The sequence below is a fragment of the Cryptomeria japonica genome, chromosome 2 (assembly GCF_030272615.1).
Source record: "Cryptomeria japonica chromosome 2, Sugi_1.0, whole genome shotgun sequence".
Taxonomy (NCBI): Eukaryota; Viridiplantae; Streptophyta; class Pinopsida; order Cupressales; family Cupressaceae; genus Cryptomeria; species Cryptomeria japonica.
The window spans coordinates 210,665,596-210,683,185 of record NC_081406.1 but is presented as its reverse complement, the minus strand read 5'-3'; the positions used below and the strand labels follow the sequence as shown (position 1 = coordinate 210,683,185).

The 17,590-nt window shown below is 35.3% G+C and overlaps 1 protein-coding gene across 1 annotated transcript; it reads right to left on the bottom strand.

Moving 5' to 3' along the window:
* Positions 1–14,799: 14,799 nt before the first annotated feature.
* Positions 14,800–15,965, bottom strand: LOC131074953 (photosystem II reaction center W protein, chloroplastic). The gene is made up of 2 exons (XM_058011700.2): positions 15,786–15,965; positions 14,800–15,668 (listed from the first exon to the last, which is right to left on the bottom strand). Exons 1-2 carry the CDS (start codon positions 15,883–15,885, stop codon positions 15,358–15,360), a joined length of 411 nt encoding a protein of 136 aa, XP_057867683.2. The 5' UTR covers positions 15,886–15,965; the 3' UTR covers positions 14,800–15,357.
* Positions 15,966–17,590: the final 1,625 nt, after the last annotated feature.

The window sequence follows — 17,590 nt, the reverse complement described above, 5'->3', positions numbered from 1 at the left end:
TCACACTACTCAACACTTTTCTTACCAACTCAACATCAACTATCAAATAGTTAGGAAGAAAGATCCTCTTTCATACACCTTCATCACATTTCACTTTCTTTCACCCATACCATACCATATATCCACAACACCCAAGAAATAATATATATGCAAAATCTCCTAAGGTCAGCTAAGCAACTTAATCGAACACAATTCAAATTAGGTCGACACTAAATATTCCCATGGTGGAAAATAATGTAAAGTGGACTACAACACATCTTAATGAGGACCAAAACAATTATCAAACACGTTATGAAAAAGTCCATAATCATTGGAGCAACAAAGTAAAGTGTAGACACTCGAGGTCGGCCAAACCTAGAGTAAACACCATCAAACTTAAAAATCATACTTCTAAAGTCCAAGAACACGTGCCAACTAAATAGAATGAAGCTAAGAACATTAATAACTTAAATCCAAAAACGCAATGCTAAGAGCCATAACACGGAGAAATGTGGAGCATTCATTTCACATAGAAACACTATCAAGCATTGTCAAACATACCAGTAAACACAAATTCCCAATCACAACAATCTAGAGCACCAAATCTAGAATATCATCTCCAACCATAGCTTAACAACATATTCAGACCACAAGAATAGATATGCAACATAGAAGATATGCAGAGCAAGTCACTCAACAATACTTATATCAATCAATCACTAATGACAACCAAATCTTGTTGACATTAGTGACAACACATAAGAAGCTTTTTATGATCAACCTTGGAACACAATTTGGATGATTATTTTGATAATACAGTTGAAACTTTTAAGATTAAAAATAATGATTTGTCTTTGATATTTTCAATAGCACTAACTTTAGCTCCTAGTGACACACATTGTGGGACACGTCTATTCTGGCTCCAAAACGACAGTACGGATTGACTAACATGCGTGTTAGTCGCGTTACATCGTCAATTTTGCATTTAACGGATGTGATTGACTAACCTATCGCTAACACACTATACAAAAGGTCTATTTTGGAGCCAGAATAGACACAACCCACATTATGACCCATCATTAGAGCATGATTCATGTTTGGCACTAGTGATAGATCTGTCTACTATACTAGTTGTAGCTCCTTTTATACTTTGTCCTCCATCTCTATATAATGATGACCAAGATTGGGAGGTGGATGATTCGCTAGATTAGCTTGTTTGTACAGTAATGCATTTGTTTTGTGTGTTGTAATCATTAAGATTGTTTTCATTTGAGCACAAATTGGTCTGAAATTCTCCCCAAACATTCAAATTATCTAAATAAGCATGCCGATAAGCTTTTGTGCCAAGATCATGTATGGATTTAAATATATTAAAGATTTTCTTTTTTATGATGTTGAATGAAAGCTTCAAAGTTAATTTTGAAGGCCTTAGAGGCTCTAGATGGACCCAAAATTGGTCAAAAGTAATGTCACACATTATTCCTTGATATGTCGCTTCACAAGATTTCCAATGCTTCAAACGGTTCGCCAATCAGACACTCGGTACAAACGTTATGGCCTCCACAAGTTGGGTCTCCTAAAATGAGAAATATAAAAACGTGTTGAACACATAAATGAGCTATAAAAGGGAGTTACATGTATTGATGTGTGTATTGACACATCATAGGTCATCTTGTATTGGAGATAAGATGGGCACCACTCTTGGGTGGTTTTAGTGTTAGGGTTTAAGCAGATCCGAAGCAAATACAAATTAACAATTATATGTAGATACAAACACGAAAGATGAAGAAAAATGCATAACACAGATGACACAAAGATTTAACGTGGTTCGCCCAAGATGGGCTACATCCACAGAACACAGTCATCCAATCTTTTCTTATTATCCAGTAAATCAGTACAACACCATTACAATTCCCTTTTACATTCCAGCCACTTATAACAAACAATTTTTTAGGGCAACACTCAAAGTCGGTTATTTTTAGGGTTTTTTCAAAGTCGGTTTTTTTTTCAACAAAAAATGACAATTTTTTTTCCTCGGGGGCTGCAAGGATACATAATGAGTGTACAAGTACATGCATGATCAGTTGCCACATATCAACATTTAGCCCATGGTTTAGTAATACTATTTGACAGTTCCATGTATTGTATCTCCTATACATTAAGTGTGTGAGATGTAGATTGTGTAAGAGTCTTACAACTATTGAGTTATCTTTGGATCTCTAGTTGGTGATACTCCCATGAGAAACTTTCTTTGCAATTATATTGTATTATGTTGTTGATTTCTAAATAATATATTAGGCAACTTCTAGATTGTGGAGTTTTTCTCCCAAAAGGGTTTTCCCCACGTAAATCATTGTGTTGTGCTATACATGGTGTTTATATTAAGTTTATGTATCATTTGTAAAGATCTAAAAAAAAAAGTATTACCCTCCTCTCAAGGTTAATGTAAGAAGTTGTTCCACTACTTAACTTCATTATAGTAATGCGATTGCCCATGATGTGTTGCTCGGTGTGTCTTTTATTTATTAAGCTCTCTTTGGATGACCTTTGAGACTTTATTGGAACAAGGATACAAAGATACCTATCCTATCATGACATTCCTCTATTTGTATATCAATTCTTCTATATGTTGTATACATGATTCGTAAATTTTCTTTTGGCATAAATGTGTTATTGTGTTGTCTTTTGGGGATGATGCAAAGTATGCAGGCTTTTTGGTCTCTTCCAGATTGACCAAAAAAAAACCTTTGTTCATCTTATGTGCTCTTCTTTCATTGTTCTTGTAGTTCCACTGCATTTGGGGATTGAAGTCAATTCAAAAGAATTGTATTGATATACATGATTTATTTGATGTACATATTGATCCCAAATCATGGATCTCTTATGTGCTCTTACACATTTCGTGACCATCGCCTTTGACTTGCTTATGTTTGGGGGCATTTTGTTGTTGTCACATGCTTGTCTTTGGATGTATGTATCCTACTTAAAATAAATTGCTCCCAATTAGTATACACAATCACTTTAATGTGGGGGCATACACTCCACTATGCATTTCACTTTGTGCATACACCGCAAGATTGGTTTGTATACTTTGATCACACCATGATTTTTCTTGGTACCACTATAACACCCATTTTGTAGTCTCATATCAAAACTTTTGTTTTGTGCCACTACAACACCCATTTTGTAGTCTCATATTCAAATTACCTAGCAAACATAAGGATTTTGCTTTGTAATATCCATTGGTGTGAAACTCATCTAGTACAACGAAACTTGCTAGATCTATGTGAGACATTCAACTTAACATGAGTCACCTAGCATATTGCAACTTGCTAGATCTATGTGACTCCCTTTTTCAACACAACTCCTAGTAAGTATACAAGGATTCTTACTAGTACTAGAGGTCATGTCTTGTGTTTTATGGCTCCTAGTAACTTCCCATGGATCATACTAGTCATTAGATCCCATATCCTTTTTGTTATTGCATGCTTCATGTGTGTGTGTTACATTTTTTTATCATATTGCTCCTTTTATCTTGATATTTTATAATGGTGAGATCCTAAGTCTTTCAGGCTATCGCCTTCCCTATCTTAGTATTGTCTTGTTTGTTCAATGCCTTGATGAAACTCTTTATTTGCTTTTGTATACTTTACTAAGAGTATGAGCATAAGTTCATACTCTGACTAAAATGGGGGCTAAATGTACTGTCATAAATTTTAACCCTTTACAATTTCACACTCATGTTGGGCTCACTTTGGTTGTTGTACCTCATGCTTTTAGGATTGTTTTTAGAGGCTAAGTGCAATCCCCTGCTCATAGACCTTTTTTGGCTTGAAATGCCAGGACTAGAGCACCTAGCACCCATGGCTAGGCATTTTGGCCTCAAATTTGAAATCATAATGTTTAGCTTTGTGAGTAGTAGAAAAGAGCTCCTTGATGTTGGTCTTAGGGACTCTAGCACATCCTAGGGACACTAGCGTGGGTGGATGATAGTTTTGCAAGTCTATTTAGTATGCCTTGTAAAAAAAATCATAGCATTTTCTTACTACATTTGCCATTCAAAGTAAGTTGGTTATTTGGCCATAGATAGAAATTTATCTATAGGTTTATATATGTTGTGTGGTTTTTTTAATGCTATGTTTCTTCTTGTAGTTTATAGATTTTAATGATATTGTGTGTTCTCATTTCTGAATACAAAGTGAATATCTCCTATTTTAAGAAGTCAAAAGAGTTGTAGTCAATAGTAGTCTAAACATGAAGTCTATTGTAGGTTTATTTTGTATTGAAGGATTTTGGTCAAGCCTAATCTCTATACGGGCTATCAATTGACCTTTCTATTTGTAATACAATGTTGATTTATTGAAGGATCACTTGGATTGCTCTTAAACTAAGGTAAGCCTTAAATTAACAGTGTGAAGATGGTGTTATTCATGTTAATGAAATTTCTCTTTCATTCTTGTTGGTTGTTATTGCAAATTTTTTTAGTTTGTTTGTTAGGCTACTTGAGTTGGCTTCCCGTTACAAGTACCCCATTGAGGACTAACTTGAACTCTAAGGATGTGATTTGAAGTTTCCTATCTAAAAATTGTCATCTAATCTAATAATGGTAGTTTTGGCTGAGATGAACAATTATTCTTTTGTATACATAACTCAAGTATCAAATCCCTCTTAATAGCTTCTTGGAGAGATGATGATGATGCAAAACCTTAAGTAGGCTCTTAAAGGGCTTAAATAAACCTTCAATAAAGGAAATTTTCTAAAACATCTAATACCATTATGACAACTCTCTGAAAATCGGCCACATAGTTGTCTACTATACCACTACACTTCGAATATGCCAACTCTAAAAAATGAATCTCAATATCCTACCTCTCAATCCTATCAGTCAATATTTGACGACTTTTCATATACAATGATAAGTATCTTTGGTGATTAGACCATGGTACCAGCATTCTTAGTGAAGTGTAGAAAATTTGATTACCTCCTCCTCATACATTACAATCAAAGAGAACTAACTCCTCCTCATACATTAGGATCAAAGAGAACTAAGTGCTTAACTTTTGGATCCAAGCATGGGCTAAAACATTTGTTGGACTTGTCAAATGAACAAAATACGAGTCTTCCTAATTAATGTTGGATATCCTTATGGGTCTATTTCTCACTGAGCCTTCACTCATTCTTACACTTATTTTTTGTCGTCAGAATGCAAAATTATATTAAAGAGATGTCATCAAAATTATTCAATTCATGCTCTATACTCTACATAAAGTTGTAGCCAAATATCCTGCTATTCTCTATCTCCCTTTTTGGTTTATCTCCCTCTTTCTACAAAAACATCTTTAGGTAGCGCAAAACCACTATGATTTATGAATTGAAAAGCTTGATTTGCTCTTGTAGTAGAAGATTGTCATATATCCTTGTTACCAAATGGATCCATCATGGAAATAGAATTTAGAATTGAGATGCTCTAGAAAAAAAATATTAATGATTTTGTTGCCCATCTCTTATAGAATCCAAGGTTGAGAAAATGTCCCTTTTATGTCTTTTATTGCCATGTCTTCACCTTTATTGATATTATGTGTTGGAGCAAAGGTTAATTGAAGCTTACTTTCCTCTCTTGATAGCTAAATTGTCTCTCTTTCACTGAGTGATATTCAAGTTTAATCACCCTTTAGGCTAGCAAGATCATCACTTTAATGGCACTATGATATCGAATATAAAAGAATTATAGAAACTTACTACACACTACAAAAAATTACAAATATCTCATCACATTGAAGTTGTAAATTTAGTTGGCAAAACTAAAGTGGATTACATCAATAGACAATAACATGCAAAAGTTAATTGAAGATAGCCACAAATTAATTGTATACTATTGTTTTAATCTATAAAACAACTTGCAAAAAAGGAAGTGAATATCTTCAACATAGATGTAATTCTTGAATAAGAGTGTCACAAGAAGCCTAAGGAATTTTGTCCTCTAATTTCTAAATTTTAATGATTTTGACCTCAAATCAACAATTGAACACTATATCATAAATTCCAAAAAGGAAAGATTCTTATAACTAAATGCTATAGTTTATAACATAAAAGAGAGCTTGAATCCTACACCCCCATATGTTATATTTATAACATATTTAGCTTCTCTTGGGTTGGTCGTAGCCCTGTGGATTGTGTGGATTAATTATTTTTGCGGACTTTGGCTGATACCTTCTTAGTCTCATCATTTTATTTTGCTAGTGATGAGGATTATGCTTTGTCTTATTACAATTTTGATTATGGTATGCTCCCTTTTGGTGGTTTTATGCCTCTTATTGAGATTCTTGTTGATGGATGGAATGGATAATTGTTTTTGGTAGCCAGGTGTGGACTAATTGGTGATTGTTATGATGATTCAATTCTACAATTTGAGAGATTGATCGGCCATGTTTCTCCTCCTTATTTAGCGGTTGCTCTTCACATCTTCACTGGTATTCTCTCTCTTTTAGAGATTCAGATGACTGTATCTTGGTCTTTTGCGGTGGTTGAACCTTTGTAGATGTTTCCTCCTTTCTCAAGCAACTGATGAATGTTCATGTGCATGGTTTTTTGGGTCATGATATTTTCAGTGTCTTTGGGCTTATTGTAAAATGGTGTTTTATACCATTGTCAAACATTGCATATCGACCTCTTTTTTTGGTTTGGTCTAGGTTGGGAGTTGGTCCGTCACTTTGGATAGGTTTTATCCAACTGATGTAATTGGGTGTTTTTCTTTTTTTCTTTTAATTTGAGCTACAACCAGAGGTTTTCTTCTTGGCTCTTTCATGCCGATATGCTCTGTTGAACCAGGTTTCTTGTAAATAATTTTTAAAAATAATAAATTTTAGTGGCTTAGCCACTTTTATCAAAATAAATAAATAAATACTATTCAAGTCAATATTCTACCAAAAACTAAACATCCCATTTTGTCAACATAACTTTCCCTCAAGGTGATAGCATCATTTTCAAGAATTGGAGAATAAAGGGCAGTGACATCATACAGGCTAATCCTAGAGAAGAGGTGAAATGGGAATGCCCCCCTCATGGATGGATGAAAATTAACTTCGATGGTGCTTCCAAGGGTAACCCTGGCAATGAAGGGTGTGGTGTGGTTTTAAGGGATGAAGGGGGAATATGCAAAGCTATCAAATATATTCCTATAGGTAATCAAACCAACCATGTTGTTGAGGCCATTGCTGCTTATCATGGGTTGGTTCTTGCTAAAGATTCCAATTGCACTAAAGTTTGGGTTGAAGGTGATTCTTTGAACATTATTAATTGCTTGAATAATGTTTTCCCTCCTTGGTCTATACACAATGTCATCAAAACTGCGAAGGAAATTAGTGAAACTTTTGAAATGTGTATTTTCACACATGCTGATAGAGAAGCCAACATGTGTGTTGATTGGGCTGCCAACCTGGCTTGTCGCTCTGACAAAATCATTACCCTTTATGGTGAGAGTAATCTCAAGTGCGAGGCGAAATCTTTGATTGAACTGGACCGTATCCAGATAAAGCAACGTGTCTTTGCTAATCACAATTTCTAATGCCTTTTCCTCATTTTTCTATAATTGAGGAAAACTAACTATATAAAATTCTCATTAATAACCACTTAATGTGTGTCTAGTTTGGGTTCACCTTCCAAACCTTCCTCTTCATTTCTAGGAGCATTCTTGCTACGAGGCCATCAGTAACTCTATTGGCTGATTCTTGAAGGTTGATGATGCCATGTCTTCCCTGGCCCACTCCACCTTTGCCCACATCATAATCGATAATGACATCTCCTCTCCTCTCCTTGGGGATGTGGTTCTTATGGTTAGGGATAGGCCTTGGACTCAACCGTTAGATTTTGAGGGCCTTCCCTTTTGCTGCCAAAAATGTTTCTCTATGGGTCATTTAACTTCAAATTGCTCACTTCTACGTCTCAAAGGTGCTGCTACTTGGTGGAAGGATGCTACAACTAATCACTTGACGATCTATGATTCTGACTCTGTTGATTCCTCTGAGGATGTGACCTCCTCCCGAGAGGATGTTGTACCACTTACTATCGTTGATGCTCCTATCGATGTTGTTGTTGTTGTTGTCCCTGAGGATTCAACTCCTATTGCTCCTGTTTTGCAGCTTCGTTCTACTCCTCCTGATTTTGCTCCTAATGTTGTTCCTTTGCAGCAACTTCTTGTTGTTCTGCAACAACACTTTGTTGATGCCTCTGATTGTGCTCTGGCGGGGTTCTCCCTGCTTGATCTTTCTTTTGATGGTCCCAATGACAGTATTGCTTGGACTGTGGTTTGTCGCAAGTGGAAGGAGAAGTCTTCTCCCCTCCCCCAAACCCCTCCTTGTCAAGGTTTGGGTGTCTCTCTCCTTCCTTGAGTGGGGTTCTAGGTTGTTGCTGGTTTGACGTGATTTTTTCTTTTGGCTTGTCTGATCATTTTTTTCAAGGATTGCTCCCCTGTTTAGTTGTCTCTCTTACTGCCTTCAAGCTATTGTAAATTAAGGGTCAACACCCTTGTTCTTGTTGCTTTCTTAATAAAAAGCAAAGATATAACTTTACCCACAAGTAGTTGGTGTAAAGTCTACCCAATCTTGATTTGGATTGTTGTAAGTGGTCTTTGTTGGCCTTGTTTCTTTGCCCTTGGGTTTTTTGATTATGTGGGGTTGACGCCCTTGTTTTATCAATCTCTTTGTTATGATGTTCTCTTGTATTGAGTTCAAGGTCCTTGCCTACTTAGTTAATAAAAAATAATTATCTATAACTTTCATGATTTTTAAATAATATGGTGACGACAAAGGTGAAAGCGACTTTGAAAAGACCAGTTACCAACCATGGCAATCAAGAGGTGGATGTTTGGTTTAGTGAATGAGACAAGGAGGAGGACAAATCGCTCTTTGGCTTATTGTTAGAGACTCAATTGAAGGTGTAGGGGCATGATTTTGAGATTGTTTCGTTCAAGATGAACACACTCTTGTTTGGGGGTTGCCAAAAGGTTTTCTTCGTGTAGGGGCATGATTTTGAGATTGTTTCGTTCAAGATGAACACACTCTTGTTTGGGGGTTGCCAAAAGGTTTTCTTCTCCCTCTAATGACTCATTTGCCTTTCCAACTCCTTTGAAGGTCCCCTTTGATCAATCTTTATGTGGAGCCTCCCCAAGTGATGGTTCATGCTCGAGTCACAAGGTGTTGACTAAATGGTTACCATAACTATCAAATCTCAAATGGTATTCATGGCTCCTACTTAGGATACAATGGTGCTTGTTAAGTTGGCTATTGATACCAATTTAGCCTAAATAGTTGATAAGGACGTTTAATAGTGCTTTGTTAGGGCAGCAATGAGGCCTTGATTGAGGGTTGATAGTTTTAATGAGGGGTTTCACTCTACCGAGGAGCACCCCTTTCCACCTACCAAGGCTTAGCTAGCTCTTGATCATCTCCATCTCTCAGGGGTCTCAAATGGGGTGGCAATGCAAACCAAGGAAAATATTGTTGGGCCTATGGGGGATGGATTCCAATCCAATTCTTCCTTGCATGTTTAAGTAAGGCTCGTATTGTTTTGAATAGTTCTTACATCATTTAAAAAGATCCTTATGATTCTATTGACTATGCTTCTGCCTACATGTGGAATGCTTTCATTAGGCAATTTTTAGGCTTTTATCCAAATATTTGATTATGTTTTAAGTTGGGTTCTAAGAAAGTGGTGTTCTGGTGTTCTTGCCAAATTAAGGTGGCTAATATGACAATTGGATTCTTCTTATTTTTCTTCTAATCTTTGGTGAAAAGCATGAGAATTATGTAAGGTCCTTGGCTCTTTGGTAAGTCTACTCTTTTTTTTTAAATGGTCCACTACTTTTGATGCTACCAAGGAAAACCTTGGCTTGGTCTCTATTTCAATAAGATTCCCAAGGCTCCTTTTTTAGTACTAGGACAAAGAAATCATTTGTGGTATTCCCAATTCTTTTGTCTAGTTTTTATCTATTAACATTATCATGAAATCTATAATGCTTGGTCTTTATTAGATTTTATGTATGTGTTGATACTAAAGGGAACTACCAATTCTTATAAATATTTGTTCCAAATATGATGTTTGGGAGCAAAAAAATTCACTAGTCCTTGCAAGCATTGCCATAAAGTGGAGCACTTCTCCCATTCTTGCCAAAATATTAAAGAGAATAAACACATTCAAAATAAGACACGATGAACCTCCTACGGTTGGGAGTAACATTATAATGTTGTTAAAGAACAATCTAATATAAAGAATAAAAGAATGGTTTTTGAGATTTTGATGATAGACCCTTTATATTAGATTGCTCCTTGAAAATATTTATGGTTTTCTCATTTATATAATATTATTATTAATTATTAATTGTATTCACAACTCATTATTTAATTTTATACAATGAGTATAAATAAGTTGTCCATTAGGAAAAAGTGTCATCCCTCGAACAAGGCTGCCCCTCTTCCCAAAACTCAGAGATACACTATTTCAAGGTAAATGCTTTTCTTCAAGTTATTTCATTTGACAGTTTAGGGTTGTGATTTGGTTGCCTGAAAACATGGATGCTAATGTCATCTTCAAGTTTTCTGTGATTTCAAAGCAAAATAAGGGCATCATATTGTGAATGAACTTGGGCATACGTTTGTACGAATATGACTTGAATTTCTGTGGATCATTAAAAATGAGCTGGAAATTTTCAGTTTGTTTGAAAGATGGCTTATGGCTTGCATGCAATTTTCACATATTGTATGTTTTCTATGTCGAAACTGGAGGAAAACATGTGAGGTGGAAAAATTATACTTTTGGTTTCTATTGAGACAAAGCTTGTTTGCCCAAATTTCAGTTGATTTAAAATTTAGATGAAAATCGGTTCACAGGAGCAAAGCGTTTTGACGATTTTGATTATGAGCAGATTATGTGAACTTAATTCTTTTGAGGAGTTGGGTCAGATGTTTATGAAGAAGGAAGAGGTGATTATAATCCTGGAAATTGGATTTGAAAGGAGAATCAGCTCTTTGGATGCATGTGTGGTCATCATCTTATGATTCTTTAAGTTTCACGAATTAAGATAGAGAAGGCACATACAAACAAATATTATAATTACAGGTATAAACTTGCTTTTGCATGAAAGAGTCGACTATCACTGGAAGTAAATGATGCTGAACACTCCGAGGAAACTGTATTTTGCAACATAACAATCCTTGTTTTTGTCTGGAAGTTAAGGTGTATTGTCAGAAATAGAGTAAAGAATATGTTTGAAGGACCTTTCAAGTTCCCTATGCTATACATTTTGTGTGCTTGTTTTCCTAAATGATAACTGCACCTTGGTGCATGCAAACATTTAGTGCTATTGACAAGTTGAATAGGTAAAGCATTACGCACAAAAGATCTTATGCTTTAAAGGAAAAGTTTTAAAGAGTTGTGTGTTGAATGGACCTTGTCATTTTTTTATGAAACAAATTTACATATAACTTAAATAAACAAATAAAACCTATATATGAAAAAGGCTGATGGACTGGGATCACATGCCGAAGCCATGCAAACATGTCAGACTTATCATTTTACGAAATTTTCCATATTCTCTTTATTCCATGCATGGTAGCAAATATCCTCCAAAGCCAAAAAGAAAAGGAACAAAAGCTCATGTTTTTTCCATTTTTCAGGTCTACAACGCTGATTTTTGGACAGGTTTAGTGTTCACCTGTTTTCTCTTTAATAAGTAGTCCTAAATTAGAAATTATTTATGATGTTTTAGATGTTTGTGATATTTGATTAAAAAAATTATTAGATAAAATTGAGAACAAGGGTTCCAATCTTATTACAAAGCAAGTTCATAAGTAGAGACAAATGCAACGATCTTTCAAATGCAAGTAAGACACAGCTGCAACAAAGTTGCCAAGCACAAACCAACACAACTACAACCAAAAAAACAAAAGAATACCCAAAGGTCTAACCTAAAGAATACTCGTATAAAGAGGCAAAAATAGATGAATTTTATTGGAAGCAATGACATTTTGAAATGATTTATTTTGTGCTTGTCAACAAATCCTTAAAAAATGAACAAGGTTTGGCTGGCTTTATTGGTTGTTTTTGGCCTATTTGGAGGTGTGGTGGCTGGCCCTTTCAATAGTTTAATCATTAATGTGCTTGGCTACTGGTAGCTGTTAGTCAAGTGTTGCTTTTGCATACTGTTTCTAGGTGTCCTGCCTGTACCTTATCGCTAGATCCACCCAAGCGATTCCAATATAAGCTTTGATATCCACTCTTCTCTACTCGACCCAATCCCAAACGACTGCTTTTAAATGCCCCTACCTTTATCTCAGGATCCACTTCCTCTACTCAACTCAAACCAAGAGGGCTAAAATGATGGGAGAAGGAGAAGCGAATAAACAAATGAGATCATGAAGCCCCTATATATTCATTAAATAATTTTATATGTCTGATTACGATCAAAAGATGCACGTAATCATGCCCAACACAAAATACCAAAAATTGGTCATTCGAAAAACCAACCAGAACTGTCGCTCATTTCATGATCATGTTGGGTGCCACAGGTTCAATCAGATAAGTAACCTCACAATCAGTTCACGAGTCTCAAAATTGGCTCTCTCACTTGTAAAATGGGTCAAATGATGTTACATAGAGGAGTATCTGTGATAAGTGCAAATGGGTGCAAATGATCATATGACTCAGTTGAGTTACCAAATATATCTATCATTTTACCATGTCGATAATCATGATGATTGTAGTTGATCATGATAATCTATGATCAGAGTAAGCTCTACTTTTGTGAAGCAAAAATCAAGAGATGAGCACTATCTGTCACGAAACACTTGATTTTTGCAAAGATGTACAAAATGGAGGCATAAGATCTCCTAATGAAGGAAGAAGAGGCACAAAATCAATTTTTTTCTCCTTCAAAGAAATTGAGAGGTGAGCAATATATTTTGCCAACCGCTCAAAACAGAGAATCCAATATCAAGAAGTAAGCTTCCTATATTTTGATCTCAATTTTCTGATTTCTTGAATATGGGCACCAATACCCTTCATGAGTTGCATGTATAACTGCTACATTATGTTTAGAAGGTCTTTGTTGAAATATAGGCATAGGTTCTCTTCATGTACTGAGTTGTAGCCATCAAAAGACATGTGGACAGGAGCCTTTCAGGCTGAGTCATTCAAATATAGAGGAAGGTGTACATCAGCTTGACCTATTGCTGACTTATGTTTGGGAATTACATTGACAAAACTAATTAACATAATGACATAGTATTTGGGTGGGGCCCTAAGGACAGAGGCCCACAGGCAAGATAGTGATTACTAGTTCTAAGTTTAAATAAAAACCTTCACTTATGATTAAGTTATACTTTTCACATAAGAACTTAAAATTTTAAAAGCTGCAAAGCTAGCTATAATCTTCCCAATCACATGTAAGAATTGCTGAAAAGAAGCATTAAGAGCCAAGGTACCTGAACTTGACAGCTTTTCTGAATTGTTTCTTCTCCCTTCTCTAAATTCAAACAAACAGTAAATAGATATATTGACCAATGTATTTCATTGTTGCAACAGGTGTGTTACTGGAAACTCCTTTTTCTTCATTTTCTTGTGCTCACAGTTAAACAAGAAGATAAAATAAAACAAACTAAAAAGGATTTTTAAACTCTGATAGAATTCATAGTTTCCTTAAACCATTGCATTCTCCCTCTTTCTCAAGCACGCGCATACAAACTTTCCTTCCATAAATCATTACATTGCACCCTCTTTCTCAAACACTATTACTGTAAACTGAGGAACACATGAGGAGCTGAATTCCCGAACTCAAGACACACATATATATACATACACCATGTATTTCATTATTGCATCAGTTGTGTTACTGTAAACCCCCTTTTTCTTTATTTTCATGTGTACACAGTTAAAAACAAGATAAAATAAAACACAATAAAAAGGATGTTAAACTCTGATAGGATTCAAACTTTCCTTCCATAAAACATTACATTCTTCCTATTTTCTCAAGCACGGGCACACAAACTTTCAAGAGAGGGCGGTGTGGAGGTGGGGGGTGAAAAGCTATAGATTTATATCCTCTTGTTAGCACATCCTATTCCCAAAAGATTGTGCTCAATCAGTTTTTTTTGACAACAATCAGACACATTCATCATCCCCAAATTGAACACCAAGAAACCATTAATCACTAATTTTATAAAAGCTTGACATCTTAGGTTTACATTACATTATGTTTTTTTTGTTGTTGTAAGTTGTAACTCCTATGTAAAACAAAAATATTATTCGTAAGCCTAAAAAAGCTTCCAAGGCTATCTTCAGACATTTGGGGAGACACGTTTTTCCTTTTAGCTTCTTCATTGAGGGGCTCTTCGATGATGACCTATTGAGCATTGATTGCCATGAGGATCAAAGTCAAATTAACTCGTTGCTTTCCTAATCATCAAGTTCAACTTTTATTCGTTAGCTCATTCTCTTCATCATGTTCTCTTCATTTTCTCCTTCATGCTCAAGCAATATAAGTTGAAAATTGAAGGGTATTTACATTAGAGTCCTGTTTCTCAATAAACAAGTATTACTTATAGTGTAAGAAATTTTCTGCCTAAATCAAACCATGATGACTTACATGAAGAAGAAACTTGAACTATGCATGTGAATAGGCATTTAAAATGCATAGATCCATATGTGGGGTTCCTGTTTGAAATATAATTAAAAGCCTTATTCTCGACTGGCAACATACAGCAGGTGAAGCTAAAAACAAGATATCTAATCAAGTTAAACAGGAATAAACTCAAACACCTGCAAATGTGATAAGTACAAAATACGCTGGTTGCATTAGATTGCATTCAATAATATTCATCAAAGATGAGGATTTATAAAACATTCAACCAAAAAAGTGGAATCAAATTATCTACAGGTTGTAGTGTAATGGTAATGGAGACACTTACTAAACCCTCCTGTACTATAACAAGCTGACTCGTATCTTCAAGGGGGATATGGTGAGGTCTAGTTATTAGACGAGGTGTAGCAATGTTCCAACAATCTTAAGAATGTGATGCAAACATGCCCCTCACAGTGTTAAAGGTAGCCATGTGACCTCACCCAAAGATTTACAGCAGGAAGGAATAACATATATATTTTTTAAAGTGGAAATTAAAATTTTTCCTCCACACCAATCCTCACTAAATTGTCCTCGCACTAATTGTGATTAGTCTCGAGGCTAGAAAGGAGGAGAATATTTAAGCTCACGGCCGATGGAAATAATTAATGAAGGCTGCATAGGATTACTCCAAATGTATTAGATTTACAAGTTACACCTAGAGATAAATACAAAACAAATTTGAGCATACCCATAGGATGAAGATTTATTTAGAGAGAAAGGCCACCAGACTCCTCGTCTTCATCAAGAGTTGTAGTGTAGATAAAGTACAGACTCCAGATAAGAGTGAAGACCCCTACTAAAATCCATCCCAGAGTGGGGTTGCTCAATCCCAAACTAAGTCCTGTTCCTTCAGTGCTCAGTCTCTCGTCTACCAGTGCAAGTGCAGGGCTTGAAATAAGCGCGCTCATAGCTGCAGCACTCAGGCCAAAGTTTCCATTGCTCAAAAGAGTCTTCTTCTCCTCCTTAACCGCCTTGCTAGCAGAGCAGGTAATTTTGGGCGCTTTTAAGGCCGGCAGACCTGTTAACATATATATGTGCATCAACCATAGAAAATGGATTGAACCCAATAATTATTAGATAGGAATAAGACAGCCCAATTGTAAAAGATTTGCAATATGGTAAAATACAAACTTACCCACAACAACAGATGGAGAGCAGAGCTTGACTGTTGAGCCACTGAAAGGTTTCTGAAGCAATGCTGCGGATACGGAGGTTGCGCTCAAAGCGGAAGCCATTCTGATGACTAGGGGATCCGTGTACCGAAATGCCTAATCCAAACACGCAGAGTTCAGAGCATTTATGACAAAGCCTACTCGAAACGATTCTTCTATGAGAGGATGGGGTTAGATATCTCGTTCTGTCCAATGGAAGGCATACACTTGGCCATAAAGCAATCCAGTAACATCTTGAAGGGATAATGCTGTTAAAAGGATGATTTTCTAGTAAGTTTTATCTTTTACCGTGGAGGCAATGGTCAGAAAAGCTACTAACATGAAAGTTAGTCTGCGATTTTTCAAGCGGTTACTAACATGGTGTATGTTTTTGTTGTTTTGGAGTCGGAATAGACGCGTCCTCCTCGATGTGCTTGGGGTTTTTCGCTGAAGGTTAAATTGCAAATTTATAAATTCAATAGATAACTTCCTAGAGGAACAGTTTGTCATTATTGAATTTCTCAAATGAGACTTAATAGTTATGTTTATTAAAATTAGTAAAAGTATTTAAAAATATTATCAAATGGCATAGTATAGATTCTATGAGATTAATAACATACAAAAGAATGAATGTATATTAATTAAAAAGTTAAATTGAACAAATTAAAAAAATATATATAAGAACTGTAGATACCTTAAAGTTGCACAATGAATTAAGTGAATTTTATTCATTTAATTATTTTTAATTCTTCCTATTAATTAAATTAAGATTATTTAATTAATATCCCTATTCTTCTAATCGCCTATTAATTAAATTAAGATTTAATTAATATACCCTTCTTCTATCTAAGTCATTTAATTAAATTCACATTTAATTAAATCCCCCTTCTAGCCCATTTAATTAAATTTATTTACATTTAATTAAATCCCCCCACTTGCAAAATCCTACAAATGCAAGTTGCAACCATAATTGAAATAAATCTATTTTATTTTAATTAAATTCTATTTTCTCCATCCACTTGCATTTTCCTACATCTCCCACTTGCCTCCTAAACCCCTTCTATATTTTTCTAATCACTTCCAATTTAGCCTAATTCATCTCCTAATTACTGTCACAATCATAAGTAAAGAGAAGTCACTTAAATCCTATTTTCCCACCCACTTGCCTCCTAAACCCCTTCTATATTCTTCTAATCACTTCCAATTTAGCCTAATTCATCTCCTAATTATTGTCACAATCCTAAGTAAAGAGAAGTCACTTCTCAAAGCCTCCAAAGTCTTTGAAATGCATTAAAAGCTTTATGTCTTCAACAAGTTAACCCTCAAATTCTTCCTAAATGGTTAACTCAACCTTCCCACATGGTTAGAGATTTTCTCTCTAACTCAACCCTCATCTAACCCAAGGGTCTCATCAAGCATTCATGGCTTTAACCTTGGTTATCTCTTTAACCCTTGCACAAGAGTTTATCCTTTGGGTAAAAGCTTTATCCAATGGATAACCCTAACCTAATCTTAACCCTTACCTCCTAAGGTAACCATCATGTCTTCTCAAGCATTTAATGCTTCTTTCATCTCCTTTCAAGCAACCTCTTGTTGACAATTGTCACCATTTCACTGGTGAGAATTGTGAACATGGATTGATAACTTTCAATCCTAGCCCTTGTTAAGATTATCCAATCTTGACCATCCATTGCCCTATTTTTCCTATAGATAAAGCTCTCATTCTCTCATTTTGATATATCCAAGTTTCATGCATCTAATATATAGTCATTTTACTAAGCATTTAGCC